General features: G+C 40.8%; 2 protein-coding genes across 2 annotated transcripts in view; one reads left to right on the top strand and one right to left on the bottom strand.

Moving 5' to 3' along the window:
• LOC139204887 (ankyrin repeat and IBR domain-containing protein 1-like) overlaps window positions 1-3530 on the top strand; it is a 32371-nt gene extending 28841 nt beyond the window's left edge. The window contains exon 20 of the mRNA XM_070834911.1: window positions 162-3530. Within this exon, the coding sequence (XP_070691012.1) occupies window positions 162-1082 (921 nt within the window). The 3' untranslated portion in view covers window positions 1083-3530. The remainder of the gene's footprint in view (window positions 1-161) is intronic.
• Window positions 3531-3580: 50 nt separating this feature from the next.
• On the bottom strand, window positions 3581-11405 carry LOC139205157 (protein lifeguard 1). Its single transcript, XM_070835293.1, has 11 exons — window positions 11300-11405; window positions 9970-10099; window positions 9432-9600; window positions 8943-9021; window positions 8453-8506; window positions 8063-8153; window positions 7890-7927; window positions 7143-7230; window positions 5372-5461; window positions 4727-4774; window positions 3581-4119 (listed from the first exon to the last, which is right to left on the bottom strand). The coding sequence occupies exons 2-11, from the start codon at window positions 10072-10074 to the stop codon at window positions 3967-3969; spliced, it is 915 nt and encodes a 304-aa protein (XP_070691394.1). The 5' UTR covers window positions 10075-10099; window positions 11300-11405; the 3' UTR covers window positions 3581-3966.
• Window positions 11406-22214: the final 10809 nt, after the last annotated feature.

Raw genomic sequence — 22214 nt, 5'->3', positions numbered from 1 at the left:
GCTATTATTTTCCTTGTCAGCTGCTTTGGCTTTTCTTGCCAATAGGTGTTACAGGTTTGACTTGAGCTGCAGATGTGAAACTGCTGGTGCTCTATATGCTGTGTGGATGATACTGGGTCAGCCTGCATCATTAACACACTGCATCGTGTGTTTTCTCACAGGGTCTTGGCTCTTTGGACGACGATGACCCAAACATTTTACTGGCCATCCAGCTGTCACTCCAGGACTCAGGGATGGCAGGTAGCGGGACCAACAACGACGTCCTTGCCAACGAAGCCTCGCTTGGTGCTATTGGCACCTCCCTGCCTTCTAGGCTTGAACAGAGTGCTCCAGGTGTAGAGATCCTCCCCAGAGCTTCCCTAAGCAGCTCAGAACTGCTGGAGCTGGGAGATAACTTGGCTAGACTTGGCAACATCAGCAGCCAATACTCTGCTGCCACTGGCATTCAAGCCTCTGTACAGCACTGTGACAGTCACCACCGGGCCTACAGGGCTTCTGTGCCGATACCAGTGGCTCCAGGTGGCAGCACTTCATCAACAGGCCTCTTCTCCTCTTCTAGTGACACGCTAGATTCGACCACATGTGGCAGCCACGACCCGTCCTCGTCCTCTGCATTAGCAGCAAATGCTAACCTGCTGGGCAACATCATGGCTTGGTTTCACGACATGAATCCTCAAGGTATCACCCTGGTCCCCGCAACCTCCTCTGACACGGACTCAAACCGTGGGTCGCTCCATGCAGGCGGAGGAGGGTGCCTGCAGGACGACGAGAAAAGCGGAGTCGTCCTGCCTGAAAACAGGAAACCTCAGGAAGTGATGGCAGATGTGAGTTTGTGCTCTCAGAGGCCGAGTGACATGGAGGAGAAGGAAAGTGCTGTCGCTGAGAGGCCGACCCAGTTAGATCTCTTGGGGCTGGACGCCATGCCGCTGACTTACAGGGCCAACTTTGACGCAAGTGGAGACCATGGCGAACGGGGAGGCTCAAAGGTCTGCCATGTCGACACTCCGCAGTGTGACTCTATATCCGACCAGCTGCCCAGCACCAGCTCGTCTGAGTGGGAGGAGCAAGTGCACTTGGTATGAAGTGATTGGCTGAGATGAAATGGAGCTTTTTCAGAAAGGCCAAAAACCACTATAGATTGCAAGTTAGATTGTGGAGTAGCTATCCAGGTGGAATGTATACAGGATGAAGAATGTGTCAGTTCATACTCTGTAGGAATGTGGGGGAAGAAGTATTTAGACTCTTAGCATAGTGTCTAGCATTGCAGTTAGATAGATATCCTGCATTTACTGTATTGTCAGCCTACCAACAAACAGCCATCCTCTGCAGAGAAAGCACTAACTGAAGGAGAGATTACACTGATAACAGGATATTTCCTAAAATTAGTCTGTGCTGATATGAATAACTTGCTTTTGAAATCTGAAATCACTTTTAGAGGAAATCAGAGATTTAGAGTTTTAAGCGAAGTGCAGGTAGTGCAGTTATTTTTTTTTCTACTGGACTCAAAAGCCTACTGTATGCATCTGATCAGGTCTGAGTGAGGTTTTTCAACTGTACATATGATCAGATTAATATTTTTCTTCAGTATTCAATCTGTGGCGTACAGGCTGGGAAATAGTTCTTGCTCCTGTCCAAATCTGCCTACTTTATAGGTGCCAACACTGACTAGCAAAAGCACAATTTGCTGTCACCAAGTGGATTCTTTAAAGCAAATTGTGCCTGCTTATTTACAATCTCAACGACTTAGCTCAACTTAAATGTGAAAGTCTCAAGCCATATTTTTGTTTGAGATTGCGCCTGAGCAACACTTTCAAATCCTCACTATCTTAAAGCTGTAGTGTGCTGTGTAATCTGTAGTGTAAGACCTTTATGGTTGTGTATTCTGCTATGTACAACATTCACACAAAACAATTTAGATCAGTTATTCAAATGAAAAGTTGGTAGCCTGCTCAGAAACATTTCCATTGACTTGACAATGGTTATTCATCTCAAAGCCTCAATCCTAACACACTTTCAATGGGAAATGTCTTCTGATCTTCAAAAATAACAGACGCCGACAGGCCCAAAGGGGCTACTCAGTACCCTTCAGTTCAGTGTATTCTGAAGTCCATTGTAGCTTGCTTAATGTTTGAGTACTGCAGCTGAATATGGGGCATGGCAGACCAAGTAGACGGTGAGTAGTTTTGTTTATACACTGCAGGAAAGGCCAGCGACAGAGATAATCAGGCAGTCACATTCAGACTTGGGTGAATTAAGTAATCAAACCCAAGTCACTGTAATTCATCTCTGGGTCCTATTTAAGTGTAATATAAGCAAAGCCTTGTTAGAGCTCTGCACATGCACTAGGCTGCAGGGTAATGCATGGAGAAATCATGAATGTGTATTGCATCTCAAACACATGGGGGGTCCATGTCTTTGGAATGGTTCTCTACACCGTTAGAGATACAGTGCCTTTATGTCAAATCACCGTTATTTAATTCTTTGTCACATTTTTCTGAGTGCTAATTACACACTATTTACAGTGTAAACAAAACAAACACCTGTTACCTTAAAGTTATTTCTCATAAAGTTTATAGTGTGCAAACATGAGATTGTGATTTTTTTTTTTTTTTTTTTTTTTTCCATCAAAATATTTGTAGCATGAGGCTTTTTGTTGGTTCTAGTAGTATTATGTTAACACTGGTTAACACTGATTTTATATGATTTGGTAATAATGGGTTAATGTCACACTTTCAAATCTCGCTCCCAAATATTTTGAAAAAATATTTTATTTCTGTTGTTTTTTTGTACAGAAGGGCTTCTTGCTCCACGTTTTCAAACAGTTGTTTTTTCCTGTGGTTTAGAAACTAAAATCACTGTACTGACTTTGGAATGAGTCGACCTACTGTATGTGTATCTTGTATCTTACCTGAAGATGCTACAATTGGAGGAAAGTTGCAATATAAAGTAGGTATTTATTTGACAAATTAGATCCATTAAAGAAAATGGACTGTGATAACCAATATGAAATGAAACACATTGATCAGTGTTTTATGACTTAATTATGTTTTTGTACAGACTAATGTCTGACTGAAGTAAATTACCTTTTTTTTTTCTTTTTTAGAGCCACATTAAGTCTAAATATAGAGATTGCTTTGAAAAGTGTCTTGAAGTTGTGAAACTGAGTGCCATATGGTTAGTGGAGCTAACTGACTTTGTTGGAGTTGATGGTTGATGTTAGTAGGTTAAACAGGTGATAACATATGTTGCCCTTTTTGTGTAACAGTTCGCTGTGCATGAAATGGTTTTAAGTCTAAATGGAATTTTTACTTCCTTTGTATTTCACCTCTAATGTTCAGGTGATTTATTTTAAAATGGCATATAACATTTTGTAACTCATTGAGATTTTCTATTGTAAAGCAACTAATCCTTGAAATGCTATTTGCACTTTCATAGTCTATACTTGATACATTCCCTCTTTATATGAAAAATGTTTGATGTGTGATGCCAATAAACTATGTGTTGAGTTTTAATGTGTTTTATTGGTCACTGAGATGTCTACACTGAGCAACAATTTGGAGAAAAAAAATTCCGAGCACTGACCTGGATTTATGGGAGTGCTGACAGATTTGGTCCTTTAATGGTGATAGACTGGCTTTACACTTCATTTAAACTTCAAGACAGATGACACAATTTGATCCACTCAACAGTAAAGCTATTAAAACTTTAGTAAATGCAGCACAGCTCACAGGTTGACTGAAATAGTGCATAATATCATTAACCCTGATCAGTGACAAAACCAAACTGTATCTCGAACACATCACAGGCAGTCTTGCTTATTTAAATGTGCATCATCACTGCAGGACTAACAGCAGGTTATGAATCTTCTTTTCAAATGAATCTGGATATATCATTAACTCAATTTGATATTGTGTACCGGAAAAGTTTGAGCGTTTCCGCTGGGAGGCCTGTCATGGAGGTTCAGTGTTAGCGGCAGAGGCCGATGAGCTGCAGCAGGAGGAGGAACAGGGAGACGATGTCCAAATAGAGGTTGAGAGCAGCGAACACATACTCCTCAGGAGAGATTTCATACTTCCTGTGTTTCCCACCCAGGATTAGCTGGGTGTCAAACACCAAGTACTGCAGAGAGAGACAAAGAGATGAGATGTTTCAACACCGATGTGTGAAGGCAACATGTTTGTTGTGACGTAAAAGACAGTTGGTTTTAACAATCATTGTAAAAAAAAAAAACACACACACACACACAGGGGCAGCGTTTGTTATGTTTGGGAGAGGGGACTGTGCAGATATACAGGCCATGTAAATAATCGTGTAGTCAGAATTGTGCAGCTGAAAATAAGTTGTGACTTGCTGCTGACAGCCTGTTCAGCTCTGTGTGCAGTCGCAGTTTGTTCCACCAGCTGACGAGATGGGTCACAACATTTGCTGTTAATGCCAAAGGCACACAGAGAGGTGGCTGTGAAAATGAAGCCTACTGCTGTTAAGCGGTGCATAATTGAAATTAAAGGGCACAAGGACATCAGAGTCTCTCTCTTTATACTAACTACTGTGACAGACACTGGAGGCAGGCTGCTTCGCCTTGGTATCAAATCTCACACCACATACACTTACTTGACATTAAGCCCTCTTTGATGCTTTCTTTCGTTTCTAAAGGTCATTTTAGTCTGTTAATTTAACCTGTGTTGCATAAAGCCATATTCTGTAAGTAAAGTTTGAGTGTACTTACTAAAGAAAACAGCAAGGTTCCCAGGCAGGCGTACACAATGTAGAGATACTGTTGAAAGAATCAGAGACAAAATCAGCAGAGACCTTCAGCAACCTCAGTGATTTTACACTAATTTGTGATTATTTCTGTCACAGATGGGGGTAAAATGTAGCTAAAAAGAACTCTATTTTACCTTTTAAAATAAAATGTTTGTTATTTATCATCTTAGTGTGCTTATTCACATAATAATTCAGCCTCATTTAACTCAGTAGCTGAAAAAATTAGCATACTTTTATCTCTTTTTCCATTCTAGTTGTTCTGCAGAGTAAATGCGATGAGAAGGCCAATAATTTGTGCACACAATTTGCTTTAAGAGCACAGTGTTTATTTTCTGTTCCAGCTCATTTGTCGTCATTCAAAACTAGTTTAAAATCATTGGAACGCTTATTTTGGTTAATTCCCTGCTTAAGAATAAAACTGACAGCCTTCACAATGAACATCAGTGCACATTTAAATGCATCAGTCTGAGATCAGTACAACTCTTGATTGGCGTGAGAGTGCACGCTGTCTGTTCGGCACACAGGCCAGTGCCAGCACACTGCTGCACTTCATTTCAAACCTTTTCTCATTGCCAACACAGGCGTAAACAGCGGCGTCTTGATCTACCTGCGTTCGGAGTATTGCACAAAGCAATGCAAATGAAAAGAGGGTCCAGGCAAACACCCACAGGCACCCATTTGCTGCGGTGAAGTCCCACTGGTGCCGGAGAGAGAGGGGGGGGGAGAGAGAGACACTGAATGTGATGAGCCTCTCAAACAGAAAACTGTGGACTGTACATCTCTCATTTACACTCATCATCGCCATAAAAGCCAGTGTGCTGAAGGTCGTCTGCATTGCAGCTGTGCTGTGTGGCGCCACAGATTACTAAATGATGAAGACGTATTGCAATTCAACACACAAGAAAATCCTAATGATTCTGGATATAATGATGCTGGATAATTAATCAACAAGCTGCAACGCAGGCACAGAGGAGGGGAGGGGAGGCGGCCTTTTGTCCTGCATGCCCTTTCTAGATAGGCAGAAAAAAGATGCTACAGGAGAATCACTAATTCTGATCACCCAAGGAGCTACGGGCTGAACATGAAGGCAATCTGCACAGCATTTGCATCATAGTGACAGAGATAAAAAAGCTCACACAGCGTAAACTGCAGAGCAAGACGTGCTGCAATCTGTGAGACGAACGTGAAGTCTTAAAGAAATAAAACCAATGTGTCGTTGGTAGTGATGGTTCACTCCATAAAGTGCATACAACTACATCTTTTACTGACCAAAGGTGTGGCCACAGTGTTTCCCTCTGTACGCAGGCTATTTAAACCTGATACATGTGCCTTCTATCTACAGATTAACAATGAGCAGAGAGCATTTAAGAACAGATATAATCATTAGACACCTGCTTGGTGGTTTTATCCAGCCTAAGCAGTAGAAATAAATGTCTGCAGCTCCTTCAGATTCAATAAAGTGGCAAAATGTGTGAAATGCCAAACTGCATTTGGAAGCAATTAAGAGGGACTCTAAATGCTGTTAAAATCTGGTTTACATCTATTTCACTTGTCTAATGTTCTTGCCCCACTGACTGTGTGATTATTTTTGTTCTGAATATACCAAAGTACCAATGAAGTGATTCTCAAAAGGTCTCCACTTTGCATACAAAATAAATAAAATGAACATATCGTGGCGGAGAAAAGACTTCAGGGTCTACCTTGGTACAGTATATCAGAGCCGGTCAGTTACCATGGTCTTTCTTAGATTAGATTCTTGGTGAGAGATCAGGAATGCAAGTCATTACATTTTCTTCCCTTTGAGTGTATGTGCATGCCACTGCACAGAAAGCACCAAAAATTACCTTTCCAACATTAAAAGATACCTGACTGGGAGAGCATCATGTCTCCCAGCATGTCACTGAAAAAGGACCTTTTAAAGATTAATGTAAGAGTGTGTTTGCTTTATTAGACAGTTCATGGGGAAAGGAGACAGACAAAAATGAAAGAGGGGGTATTTAGCAAATGACAAAAGGCTCCAGGCCATTTCTGGACTCATGATTTATGGTGAAGCTTCAGCCAGCATGAGGACAGCCCAGAGGTTTAAGAGAGGAATTAACTTGATTGACAAATGCACTAATCTCAGCAGTAATCATAGTATTGCCTGGACAGCAAACCCATGAGAGTTTTAAACTTTTGCTGGTGACTGCATAAAGCGAATCACTGCATGAGAAAACCTGGCCAGCAACTCAGCTCAACGCTTTTCCTTTGACTGCAAAGGAAACACAGCTCAATATACAAACATTTGCCACCGACTGCATAGCAAAGTCACCGCAGTTTATGAAATTTCACTTCTGGCTGCACTGCAAACTGAGTTCAGAGTGTGTGACAGATCTTACCTTTGACTGCATAGCAAACAGAGTCAAGGCAAAGGACACCAGCGCTGTTGCCCCCACAGCCCACAGAACTGCTTCGGCATCAAAGTACCTGCAGACAGAAATATCAAAACGATACGCAGTGGGAAAGGCACCCCATAGTATCATGACTAACTAGACAGCAGGAAGAGTGCATACATGAACAGCTGGGTTGTGCTCAGGCCTAAAATGGAAACATTACTTTCCTTTTAGGGAATGTGGTATTTTTCATTTAATAGTGTATAATGTGTCGCAACTAGAGGGATGACAGGGGCCTCCTCTGGACATGCTTTGCATAATGTATTTCCTATGTTCATTTCCTATCAGTTACAGTAGAGCTTCAGTACTCCTATAAATATGATAATTTGAATGTATTATTTATAGTCAAGCTTCAACTGATGCCTTATCTCTGTCAGAGTCACAAGCTGCCAAAAAACGGAGCGTCTCACATATGGAAAAGGTAACTTGTGTTTACATGGACACTGGTACAGAAAAGGTGTCTTTGAACTCATTTTGATGCTTTTGATCTGTCGACATTCAGCGAAAAACCTGGAAAATATGATTTCGTGTGTTTTTTTTAATTCGGTAAACCAGCGATGATAACATCTTTTCAGGTTTGATGGCTTCATTGCTGGCATCCAACACGCTATCGGATATGGATCAAATGGGGTTATTATTGTGTAAATGAGTCAGCATCAGGTGGGGGATTCATTGTTGGAAACAAACACTCACACTGCCACAGATCCAAGCATCAGGCCCTCTGCGATAGTCTGAGACGGAGGGAGAGAGGAAGGGAGGGAGGGAGGGAGAGACAAATGGAAAGTAAATACATGACAAAAAATGTGAAATACAGCAGGTGTGGCGGGGGTTTAATTTGATGCCTGGCTGGTAATGCTTCCACTCACAAACAGGCCCAGGGCGATGAAATTGAGGGGGACTTGACGACGGAGGTTGTCACAACAGGACAAGGCCACGATGAGCACCATCACTACCGCCCTATTTCACAGAGAATATAGAGTGTATCGTAAATAGCAAATAATCTGGCTATAAACAGAAAAAAGCACTGTGTTCAATGTGAATTCACTGAGTGCATTATTTATGCGCAGTGTAGCTGCCAGTTTCTTGGATTGGGATTCAGACTGGGGTAACAGGCTGTGATTTACTTCTCTGGATTTCCATGACAGACATTTTCATTAAGGTAACTCACCGACAGGATATCTGTAGGTGCTCAAGCTGGTTAAAACTAGTAAGCGTCTAGCATCTGGACAAACTAACGAATGTTTTTGATTGCTTACATCATGGTGTAGGAGAACCAGCGGTTGTCCCATGTCCAAACAGAGAGAGTCTCCCTGTTATTCAGTAAGAAAAAGGGAGAGAAAGAAAGGGGAGTGGTTAGTGGAGACGCCTTTTATTTGATAGAGGCGGTAGAATGATTTTATAAAATATTAACAGGGGACAGAGCATTGTGCACATGGGAGCCGGATACAATTTATGAAAAGAAATTACTGTAGCAGTGTTCTACCACATCCATTATATAAAACATATAAAGCTTTCACACTACTGCAAGCAAAAATATGATGTGGCACAAATGCCCTAGTATTTTCTAGAATGTGTCTCATCTCACATATTTATGATGATTTGAGCAGCGATGAGTTGTGTGTTCAAAGTTATTCTGGGGACAACTGTGGGACATGTGCTCTAACAGACTATGCTAGGTGTGGCCAGATGGATAGGTGTAGATCCATCGCTTTTTGGAAGGAATTCCCTTGTGTAATGTTGCCTCACCAGTAAAGAAAAGCACAGATGAACCCAACAGTTACTAGCAGCTGAATCATCAAGGTCAAGTAGACTTTCCTTATGAAACCTGCTCAGGAAGAAAGACACATTGGCACAAGGCAGAGACAAAGGTAGGGAGGAGAAACACAACAACTAATAATAAAAAAGAATGTGCCAGAGTGAAACACACAGGCAGGTGGGGTTGTTTATCCTCCACAACATTTCAAAATAGTTCTGTTTTTACCAAACCCACATTTCATCCCCTCATTTAAAATGATCTGTGTTGCGTAGGAGGTGAGGAGCTGAGGCATAGTACAGCAGGAAACAATTTTCAATTTCAAATCAATTTCAAGAAACCACTGCAAAGCAAATGAGGGAGTAAATATTGCTTATCCCTTTTCAGCTCTAACCACGCAAACAAATAACATTTGCTTCCCTCACTTTTTTTGTTTTGTTTTGTTTTTCCTCTGCCCATTCCTCGCTCCTTCTAGCCCTCACCTCTTCGTATGGCGCCATCACTGAAGCTGCTGCCCTCTAAGCCATCAGAGTAGCCAGGTGGAGCTTGATCGTACTGCTGGTTGCCTCCAGCTGCTGCCATGTCGTCATTATGGGCCACGTTATTATCGGTGCCAGGAGAGAAGATCACTGCAACATTCCCCTTCCCTGCCTGGTACATCCAGACCAGCATCAACACCACAGGAAGTTCACGCAACACACACAACACAAATTCGACTTTTCTTCGTGAAAAACATGAAATAATGTGAATAATCTCCTTAGTTTTCTTTTTGAAGTGCATTAATGAAGCCATGTGGAACTAAATATATAAACATTGCTTATGGACTTTGTTGTAATAAGGTTGCATGATAATCCCATCAGCAAAGCCTGATAGTGTGCCATTTTGACTCACGCTGTACTAATAGTTGAGCTTCAAATGCAAAATGAATAACAAAGAAATATGATTTTAGCTCACCATCTCATTCCCTTTTTTCCTGTGAGAAAATTGCCACTATATATTACTACCTATATTGCTACTAACCTGATTGCTCATCCCTGTGAATGGACTGTTGCAATAGTCCTGTGGATTGTACGGAGGGGGACGAGGTCCATAACCACCGTTGCTGCTGCCATTAGTCTGGTCCATGCCACAAAAAGTTAGCAGATCTTCCCTTCGATTGAGGCACAAAACCGAGAGAGAGGAAATGCCAGACATAGAGGCAAGTTAAGGTCATGGCACACAAATGCATTCTTTTGAACAGCGTAAGTGCTTTCATCAGTGATTTTAAATCGGCACATGTGGCAATGTCAGTGCGGAATAAATAAATCTGTAATTACAAAGTGATGCATCGCACAAACACAGAGCCACCCGTGACTATCATCCAGAGTTACATGTTGCTGTGTACATGTTTAATGGCTAAATAGGTTGAGGTTAATTGATCTCAAAAGAAATCCAGCTATCATCAAGAAAGACACACAGAGAGTAAAGTAAAGGATTCTATTTCATATATGGTGAAGGCATGAGAGTAACAAACACCCTTTAGAGTTCCTAGTTTTGCATCATTAACGAAATGAAATTACAAATGGCTACACAATATTATCTGTATGACATAAAAACTAAAGTGACTGTAGATGAGAAACTGTTACTGAGTCCTCACAACAGCTGCAAAGAGAGCTGCACATCATCGACGCATATAAATCTGTCCACTTGTGGTTTAAATAATAACAACATAATCATAAACTGTAATATCTGTAATTAGTGATGACTTTTGAACTCATAGGTGACAGTAGTAAAACATGCGCCACCCACAACCATATTTAGATTTTTGTTTCCTGTTTCGCCTTCCTAAAAACCTGTGATGGACAGAACAAGGTGAAAAAAATAATTCAGCATATTTTCAAGTATTTCAATAACACGAGGTGGACTTTGTTTCTGTTCGCTTACATTGGCAGACAGGCTCGAACATTGCTTCCAGGATATAATGAATGAAACACTTTCAAAAGTCAAATAATTAAAACCGATATCCACTGAGTGATCCAACAAATTATGTTATCAATCACAAAGGAATCAGTAATAAAGTATTTCTAGTATTTAAAGGAAATTTACCCAGCACTGGTAGATACTCTCTCTACTGTGTCCCAGTATTGAAATGTGTTATGATGGTTATGTTGTCACAACGTCAAGTTTTTGTGGACTCCAGGAAGAATAGCCACTCCAATGCTATAGCTAATGGGAATCCTGTGAATGAACTGAACTAAACCAAACATAACCGTATGTTTTTCAAGTAAACAAGTGATCAGCTGCTGTTTGAGTTGGGTCTGTTCCTATAAATCAATTAATTACACTTGTAATCCATTGTAATCGGTCTTACCTTTGCTGTGACAGCCAGGAATCTGTGCCGCTGCTCTTCCTGTAGCTTCAGTTCCCCTTTAGGGCAAAGTCTACCTACTATCAGTTGGTTCCCACAGAGACGGGACTTTAGCTCCAGGGGAAAGGATGTATCTCTCATTAGGCTCAATAGGTTATTCACATGAGTTCTTAAAATGTCATTAAACCAACCAGACCGGCACTTTGTCAGAGCAAACCCTGCCTTTACCTTTATGCTTTACCAATATTGATCGACACAGGTCGTCAGGACAAGTTGTATTTCCCATGGCTGCTATTTTTACAGATTTGTGTTCATTGATTTTGAATGTTTCCATGGTATAATCGCTGGCATCATTGTAAACAAGGGTGACCCTGAGTGATCTCTTTGAAAAATCTTAAATAAATATTATATAAATACTGGTGCTTTCTCACACTTCAACAAAAGCATGTTTTGAATATCATTTTCATGTAATGAGCATTAGCCTGCTGTGTGTGACAACCCTGTAACATTTCATCCTGTGTTTAACAAAAAGGCATTTGCGGCACAATGGCGCCCTGTGAAATCCTGAGAGTCACATGACCTTCCTGGCTCACCTTGGTTATACATTAATAGCTACCTGCCCTCAGAAAAAAACATCCAGTGAGTGCCATCAATCCATCCCATACAAAGGGATGATGGGTGCTGAGTCACAGTGAGGAAAAATAGCTAAAGACATACTGTATGTCGGAAATACGTGAAGTAATGTAGGTCAGTACAGTCTTAGTGCTTCTCCATGGAGAATTGCCACTGAAAGGGATCCAGTGAAGACTTCATCCATGAATGAGAAACTAGTCAAGGATAAATCAATTTTCTGTATATAAAAAAACCCCAAAAAACATAGCTTAAGTAAAGTCCACTTCTTAGCCTTGATTAAATTTGATTACACTGAATATTAAATATTTTAATGTGATATTTAAAGTGATTATAGCTCAGATACATAATTAGATACTTAATCTTTCCAGCTGCTTCTAATGTTATGGGTGAACAGCCAAAGAGTCTCATGGACCTCCTGCCTCATGTACAAACACTCTGCAGCTCTGCAGAAGACAACAAATCTGCAGAAGACTCACACAAATGACTTATAAATGACTACATCAGCAGTTAAAACTGAGGTTTATTATTATGCTGATCCAAAAAAACTGAATCCCCGGATCAGTGCGCATCATAAAAATGAGAATTTGCATGAGGTTAGAGTTTTTAATCCAATCATTTCGCAGCAGAACACAGAACCTAATCATACTGTATATCAAGCAAACACTGGGGGGCACTAGTCTCCTGTGCTTCTTCTACTAATTGCAGTGATTTGGCTGTGACTCTCCCCCTTCTTTCGCTGCCACCTCCCTATCCAACCAGTAGCATTAAATCCTCTGGAGAGCCCCTTTAAACCAGATGCCTCTTCATTCTAACTGCTGGATCAAACCCCTCATTTCTCTCACCTTAACATGACATCCGATGTTTTTGATTCTTTCAAAGTGTTGCTAAAACAAAAGGGAAAAAATGTTTTCCCTGTTTAGACAGCAATGAATAAAGAATGATTTGAAACAGAGGAACAAAACAGAGACGTGCCACATAGTAGCATGAGCATCACATGTGAAGGAACAGGCAGTTTTTCAGCGACAAATACGCATTCTCACTCTGTTCTCTGCTGATTGGTGTGTCAGTCAACACGAGCTAGATTTATACTGCTTGCTCAAATCTGGTGAGCTTGCTCTCACCCATTCATGAGATCTCAGCTGGATTTGAATGGACGGCACAACAAACAAAGTCAAATTTGAGCAGGCAGTTGAAATCCAGCCTGTGTTGACACACCAATCAGCGTGGAGCCCAGCGTGAAGCCACATTTAACACAGATCTGATTGTGTCGGCACTGTCCAAACAGGAGCAACACATGAGGCTGAAGCAGCGTGGAGCAGAATGTGTGCAGAGCAGAGAGCTGTGTCCCTACCACAGGGGGGGGGGGGGGGGGGGGGGCAAATGCAAATGGGGGATGAGAGGCAGAAAGGAAAGAGAGATGGATTGAAAGAAGACAGGAAAGATAGTAGAACAAAAGAAGAAAGGAAGGATGGAGGAAATTAAAGTAGGAGGGATGGAAGGAAGGCAGGAAGGTCGGAGGGAAGAAATGATGGCCAGAAGGAAGGAAGGAAGGAAGGAGAGAAGGAGGAAGGATGAGAGGACAGACAGACAGTCAGGACAGACTGTTTTCTGTCTCAGAGCAGTCAGACTGTGACAGCTCTGTTTTGTCAGACTGATACGATGCTCTTTGGGGCTTTTGGGACCGAGGATCACAGAGGGGAGTGGTTCTGGTGTCAATGGAGAAGGAGAGATGTAGCCATCATGCGAGTCTCTCTGTCCACTGCGTGCAGTTGTGAATTAAAGCTTCCATCCTGTTCTGGCCACAGAAGGATTTATTTGGAGAATTGAGATGGCGGTTTGTGAGGGACCTCAGACAGCTCTAGTGTCGGTCTGGAGGTCTGTGTCACTCGATTCCTCTTCATTTCTAATTTACAACCCCCCCCCCTCCCCCAGAAGTTGCTAATGTACAATTTCAGCAGGATGTATGGCTGACGGGAGAGCTCTACAATGGCTCACACTTCACAGAGGGACTCCATGCGTTACTGTAAATAATGAGACAGGGTGCCATGAGCAACATTTAATAATATCAGCTAGTCCAGCTGTGTCAAATAGGAATATTATTTCAGTAAAATTAACAATCCTGACGCAACATTCTGACTTACTATCAGTGTTGCATTGGTTTCCAGAATAACTTGCATTATCTTGTTTAGCAAATGACTGCAATACAAAAGGCACAGCTGCAGTCAGTCTCACTCAATGGACATAATTAAGGGAATAGATGACTGTTATCCATGATTTAATATATTACTCTACTGTAGCAGAGAGAACAAAACTGTAGATGAATTTATCCTTATTAGAGAGTTTACATTAGCTGTGTCTACAATGAGCACTCCATTACTGAATTATGTCTCCGAGAAACTTCTGTCTAAATATATGCAACGAGGGCTTTAATTGATTGAGTATCATCAACTGTGTTGCAGACATACCTGAACCTCGTTCAGTTATTTTCAGCTGTGGCTCTGTCACAATTTGGAAATTAAGAAGTCGCTTAAGATCTGTGAAACAAGTAACCACCTTTATAAAATGGTTCAACAGTGGGATGCTTAATAAAGCACTCAATTTTTTTTTTTTCTGTGAAGTATTGCAGCTTCATTACTGGCTAGAATGAACTGGTTCAGTTATAAACTAATGACACAGAAAGCCTTTGCCCTGTGTGAACTAGCTTGCCTGAGAAGTCAAGTCTCCTTTCTTTAACACACGAGTCACTAGATACACCTGCAAAGTTACCTCCCAGTGTGAAGAAAGAATATTCCCAAGCTTGCCTGTGTACTTATGAGAATAAAAAATCGAATAGTGCAAGTGAGACTCTGAGACAAGTGAAGAGAACTTCAATTTGAAGTTGTTTATGGTGGGTCCTATGGATAAATACAGTCTTATATACTTTATCCCAGTCGATATAAAATCAGTTTGAAACTCTAGGACACGTTAAAGGCGATCAGGTGATGACATGGACGCACACACACACACACAAACTATAATAATTTGCTAACATATCCTACAGTGTGCAAATGCGGTTAGCTTTTGGAAATCTTCTTTTTAGCTCGTCTCTGACTCATGTTTACTTTTAAAAGACTCCAAATCAACTTTTTATTTGGCTGGAAATAAAGCTGTCACGCCATTGTGCTACTTTTACCAACAACAACTGGAATATATAACAACATCAGCATGGATAATGAAAGCCATTACTGCATTATTCATCCACATTGCAAGCGTTTAAAGCAGCACACCGCTAGTTTTCACATGTTTCAACAATTCTCAGCCAGCTGAGTCATCAAATTGAATTTTCAGGTTGTTTCAAGTTAATTCAGTCTAACACACACTGCTGGCTGAGACCCAAAGCTGGGTGACAGTTTTTAAGGCATCACCAACGTCTAGTCAACAATTACTCCAAAATTATTCTTACTTGATCTGTTACTTTTATAGGTCTGTAAATACTTTGAGATCATGTTTCCACTGATGAAACAGTTTTGTTAAAAAGTGGGAGAGCTACTTCGACATGGCTGAATTAATTAACTGAATTTATATAAGACATAATGTTTTTGTAATACTTTTGCTGACTCTGCTGACTGAATTTAACAAGCATATAATTATATTACCCTATTTTGTATGTTTCTGTATCTAAACATGAAAAAGGTCGGTATTTTTTCACTACAAAAGCTAAGCCAGATAATTAGAGTCTACAGACTACTGATATTATCATCCCAGATGGATCTGAACACATTCTGACTGCTCACTAACTATGCTAGGATGTTAGGTTTGGGCTGCTGGAGCTGATTCACAGCGGAGTATCATGATGCCATGAAAGGATTGAGGGAAAGTTTCTTCAAAGCCACGGTGGTGCCTGACAGGCTGGGTACATGCTGCCAGGTCAAATATAGGATAGAGCTTTGTGAAATCCCTCAGGGTCGAAGGCAAGCGTCATCATGGAAAAGTCTCATCCTTCTAACGGATTCCTGCTGCAGAAATACCTCATAATGCTGAGAATTTATGTGGAAAGTGCATCACCAAATGACTGAGTAAAAATGATGGGATGAACTTGACTCAGAAAGTACTTTTTCGAATGTATGATAGTTGCTTGTGTAGTTTCATCATGGAAATCACCATCAATTTCACAGAAATGACACAAGAATATCTGAGAAAAGAAATACTGATGCACATATACTAAATTCCTCCACAAATTCTCTCTCATCATGCAAGGCAGATACTGTACTACCTACTGTATAGCTGTATGAGTAGAAATCTAACGAGCAAACAGGCAATGCTTTAACTGTTGACAATTTTTAGAATTATTTACAATACGGGATGCAAAAAGAGCTGCTCTTCTGACTGTATGAGACAAATTCAAGTAATGATGAAGTCTCTGGATGCCTGAGATCACAGTGACAGTCCCCAGTCCAATCTGGCAGATGATCAAAGCAATAGTAAGGCAACTGCAAGCTAGTGTAAAGAAAATGAAGCCATTGTGAAATACATTCGGCAGTCCAAGGACAGATGGATGTCTCATCTGTGAATAGGCCGTGCAGCCATTTGCTGTCAGATGCTCTCTGTCAAAAATTGGGCAGAGAAGATTTGAGGTTGGGTCTTTTCTTCCCTGACAGAATGTATTCAAACACAGAAAATGGATTTCACATAAGCCATGACAACCACAGAACAATAACTGACAGTGGCATTTCACTGCTGCTATGGCTCTGACAAGAGGAACCACTGCTGCCACCATCCTGTGGTCAAATGTCAGCCGGTTCCTCTCTTGGCTTCAAGACATAGCTTGCTTGGTTAATAATCTCAAATATGGAAGTCTGAGTATATAGGAACAAGCTGAGGACTACAGTAGAAATGACTGTTTACTCACTCACTTAACAGCTCATGTAAGAATCATATAAAGGACATTACAAAAAAATAAATATATATGTTATATACATAGTCAAACTATTTAATGACTGGATAAATTATATGATTATATACTGTGTTTTGCCGTGCACTGTACATGCAGGAATGCTGCAGGAAGTGATGATGTCTTTTAGCAGATGATTCTAAGCCCTTGAAAATCTACTTTCTCATCTACTTTTTATTATAACGAATGGACTCCAACCCATTACACTCTTAAATAAATAACACCTACAGTACGAATGTTTTTTCCCAAGCTGGAATTTTAGCCTGATGGTGACATTAGAGGAAAGTTCAATGAGTCACGAAACACATTAGGATTCGTCTTCATCCTGTGAGGAGACTGACTGTTGTCAGCAATGCTCTCTGGAATCATTTTTGAATCACTGAAAATTGCCATCATTATTGTTCCATCATTAGGAATAATCCTCTTGGAACAATAAATATCCACAGTAAACTCCGTGGAAAACTGGCCAGCAGCTCTTGAGACATCTTGACCGGAGAAAGTGCCAGAATGATAGAGAGGTGGACAGACGCAGGGGCTGACAGAGCAACATTATAAGCACCACCACACACGTGTTCTCCTTCTGAACCTCAAAACAGCTTGAAGGTGTCTTAGGTACAGTATTTTCCATGTACATTTCTTATCAACCAGTTATGGCCAGTGTGCTTTTTCTTTTTGGCTGGATCGGAGAAAAGCATCAAGACAGGGAAGGCAGAAAGTCTAAATAACTAATGGCAGAGGACAACACTGGTCTTCAGCAGAGCACAGGATGAAGGCCAGTGCAGCCACAGAGCAACTTCAGCCTTAAGATATTCTTTTGTACACAACAGCTATGTGCCAACTACGAGGGAACAAAAGCAGGTCACCTCCAGTGTCCGTGTGGAAGATCCTGGACTGTTTTTTAGATTTCTGTTTTTGAACTATAATGTTTTTTTTCCCCTCTGTGTACAATACGCTTCCTGCAGGGTGAGACAGAGAATTAAACAGCATGGGTTCCAGTATCCTGCATGGCATTGCTTATTTGTTACGGCATTAGACAGTCACCAAATACACATAGGAAAATCTACACATTGTGTCTGCATCTGTTACGTTTATGTTAACTTGTTGAAAGTCCAGGGTTAATTTTGCTCACATTTACCTTGCAAAAACATTTTTAGTGAAAACATCATATCTGTGCAGATATTTTTGCACATTATATATGCACATTTTGGTATATTATATCATAATCAAACGTTATCCATTAAGAAACTCTTTCTTTATCTCGGTACATGCTGTGCAGGCATCGTGCACACGCTACACAACTGAAAATATTTCACCAGCACAATGTGATTCTCTGTGTTGCAATTTTTATAAAGCTGCACTTTATTCGAATTTAGCAGCAGAAAGAAACTGTGTGGACTGTGACTAAGACATTCACTTCAAAATCGTTCCCAAGTGACCTTCATTATATGGCTTCAATTGCTTGAATCAATACTAAATGATGCAAAACCGGACAGTGGCACAAAGCTCAGGGATGATCACTCACTCTTGGAAATTTAGTGACCAGATGCCACATGCTCAGGGGAAAAGGAACAGGCAAAAACAGGACTTACTAAACTTTTTCTTTATAAATCTGTGAGCTTTGAGAATTTCGATGACTTAGATGATGCCGCTAAGCCTTGAGCAGAAGGAGAAAAAGTATAAGCCAAGACAAATCTGATGTCCTTGAGTAAGGACTTGAATGACTGCCATAAGTCAATAGATGCCTCATTTACATTAGACTGGGAGGAGATAACACGTGTTCTTACAATGTTGCTCTGGTCCTAACAGACGGTTTAACAAAATTTAGCAAAGAGCCCAACAGAAGTGGCGGCAGACTGCGGGGACAGTTTGGGTCATCCATCAAACAGTCTCTGACATCTGAAGAGAATGCAGCTGCCTCTACACTCCCCACTTCATGCATTATGTTGCATACAAGCACCATAATACACAGACATTTTGTACAATAATCAGTTAGAATGAAAAATGCTCGAAGTCTGCTTCTCCGTATGAGTGATTTTGATAATATCTACTTATTGATAAAATCTGCCAAATCACCCACAAAAACACTGTAAGAATGCAGCTGTGCCCTTTGCGCTTTTGACCTGGGCAGGAGCAGGAAGTACGTCCAAAACTTTCGCACCCGGCGACCCTTTAATAGCTGCTCACACACCACAGCTCACAGCTGTCCTCCCACTAAGGCGCAGTGAAGTTCACGGTTAGTCACCAAAACACTGATGGAGCTAAAATAACGAACTAACGAAATACATAAATAAATAAATACTCCTGTGCGTAGACCTGACACTTAGTTGACACAAATCCCTGTCGTGCACAGCCATGGGTTCTCTCTGGGTGTTGTTTAATGGATAACTTAAGCTGTCCTCTTTCAGAAGGCGCTGCAGGCACCACTGTGGCACATTAACATCAGCAGAAGACCATGCGATTATTCCTCGCAGGACAAATGTGCTCAATCATATGCTCAGATAGGATCATATGTGGCATACTTTCCCCTCCCCTACAGTTTTATGCTGAAATGACTTCCACTTCCCGCCGAGCATGCTTGATAACAAATCCAAAATGTCAGCGTCCTATGATTTATAACACTGTCTTTAACTGAGAGGTTGTATATCATGCCCAACCATTTCATTGACAAGATGAAATGTTGCATATTAATTCATGGCTCCTAAATTCAGCTTCTCTCCCCTCCGTGTGTCTCGCCAAAATGTTGCAGTTTAAAAATCTTTTTCCAAGTGTGTCCTTGTGTGCTTTGAGCTGCTTTATGCAGTTGGAATCTAAAAAGCATATTATCCGACATTCAAGGATGGCAAACCATTTGGTGTGTTATTGCTTTCATACTGTAAGACAGACAGGACCGTGTGTGAATCACTGATCTAGTCTATCAGAAGGGTTTGACTGTTTTTGCTGTCTTGTTTTGGGTAAAAATTAAAGGTAGAACTTAATATGGCAGCGCAGTGGTGCAGTGGTTCGCACTGTCCCCTCAAAGCAGAAGGTTCCAGGTTTGAATCCAGGGTTGAACCTGACATTCAGATAGCTTTACCTGCATTTTTGAGCCTCTTTCTGTGTGCAGTTTGCATGTTCAACCCTTTGCTTGTGTGGGTTTTCTCAGGGTACTCTGGCTTCCTCCCACAGTCCGAAGACATGCAGGTTGGGTTAATTTGTGGCTCTAAGTTGCCCGTAGGTGTGATTGTGGGCGTGAATGGTTGTCTGTCTCTGTGTCAGCCCTGTGATTGACTGGCGACCAGCCCCTCCCCCGCGACCCTGAAGGATAAGTGGTATAAAGAATGGATAGAAGGATGGATGAATATACATAATATTGTATGCAAAATAAAGATCTATATTCCAAAAGTGTTTCTTGGTGTACCATTTGAAGTGCCTTTCAATATCAATGTTCCACAAAAAGCCACTGAGATGTTTTTGGTTTGGGTTTGTTGCAGCATTAACAAAACATAAGTCCAAGAACACAAAGAGAGAGCAGAAGTACTGTTCAGTAATTCTGGCTTCCTGAATAAAATATTACATGTGCTGTTTCAATTATGAAGCCCAATTACTCACTCACAAGCCGGAGTGATCAAAAGCAGACTTCTCTGTTCTGTTGTGGGGTTTCTATTCTCTGGATTTTCCTGCAGGGAATTTTGGGGGAGCGTAGGAGTTTTTTTTTTTTCTTTTTTTTTTATGACTGCTGTGATTGAGGCTTTGAGAGCTGATGAAATTACAATAATGCGCTGTGTGTTTTTAAAGCCGCACTCATGTCCTCCATAAGAATCATCCTCCAAACAACGGAGTACATTACCAGCTTCAAATTAAAGTGTTCAGGATTTGCCTTGTGGGAATAATGTCTTATGTGACAGATGAGATTGGTTGGTCAAAAGCCTGCTTTTCAAAGAACAAGAAAAAGGAAAAAATCTGTTGTGTGCAGCTGCTTACTCCACATCAAACTGAGTCTGCTTCCTTCAGAAGCATGTCACAAGACATTAGAAAAGCTAATTTAGAATATTTCCACAATTAATTGCTGAAGGTTGGAAGCAGCAAGTTGGACACCCTGTGAGCAATTAAATCAAACTTGTCATGTGCTGATAGGAGCCTTGGTGTTCACACTGGGTTTGTGCAGTATATCAAGGTCATATGGATCTGCCTCAAGGCTGGTGCCTGTAATTCCCCTCCCAGGTATCCACTGAACTGCATGTCCAGGAAGGTGTGGATGAAGAGCTATGAGCAGGTGTCACTATAAATATATATCACTTTCCCAATATTTTTACAGTGTGAATCGTACATAACTGGCTGTTTAAAACACATTATCAGCATGTTATCAACTAATTAAGCAGTTAGCCTGGAGCTGTGAACTGTCTCCAGGTTTTGACATTATTCATAGTAAGATTTAATGCGCATCATCAATATGTAGTCAGAAATTATCTCAATTTGTCAATATGCCCCTGCGGCACTATTATAAACCCCTCATAAAGTACATTCATAGCAACTGTCAGGTGCATTAATTGTGTCTGATTCAGATGTGTCAGTGAAGATGCTGAGATGCACTGAATGATGTAACAAACCTACTAAAATGACATTTTAAATGACATCCACAGTGTTAATTTATGATGATTCTAATTCACAAGATTTCTACGCATGTATTCATCTTTATTTCTTTATTTTAAGAGGAAACAAGCCAAAAAGACACGTTTTTAGCTTTAGTCAGTGCGCTGATTGAGAGAGATAAACATGGTTCAAATGTAATTTGATCCAAAATGTTTAATCAGTAAACATTTTGGGAAACATGCGTATTTATTTTCTTGCAGAGAGTTAGATGAAAAGATCAATACCACCCTCATATCCGTATCTCAATCTCAAAATATGAGATGACAGTGAGCAGCTGATTAGCGTAGCCTATCATAAAGAGTTAGGCTGCCTCCAGCCTAAAAAAATCCCAAATGTAAAAATGACAAGTTGAGGCTATTTCTTGCCCATGTAGAGTGACTTCCTGGTGTCTGTGCTGCGGTTGCCCAGCAACCTCAGAAAGATGACAAGAAATAGACATGAGTTTGGCATCCTCTTATCTAACTTGGTAAGAAAGTGTATTTCCCAAAATGTCAAAACATTCCTGTAAAGTTCTCCTGGGAAATGTTTGCTCTTTGGTGAGGTTAGAGAGAAATCTAGCAACACATATAAATTATTCAGATTAAAAGTATGATATCCCGGTAATGTTACATTACATTATGTGCCCATCTTATGATTTATAATGAGACCTGCATAATAATTCAGCATTTATCATGGATGTACAAATTTCTCCCTGTGCTCAGATTCAACAACAGTGATCCAAACCCT

This window comes from Pempheris klunzingeri, chromosome 8 (genome assembly GCF_042242105.1).
Source record: "Pempheris klunzingeri isolate RE-2024b chromosome 8, fPemKlu1.hap1, whole genome shotgun sequence".
Classification (NCBI taxonomy): Eukaryota; Metazoa; Chordata; class Actinopteri; order Acropomatiformes; family Pempheridae; genus Pempheris; species Pempheris klunzingeri.
The sequence above is the reverse complement of the archived record's forward strand: the minus strand, read 5'-3'. Positions and strand labels throughout refer to the sequence as shown.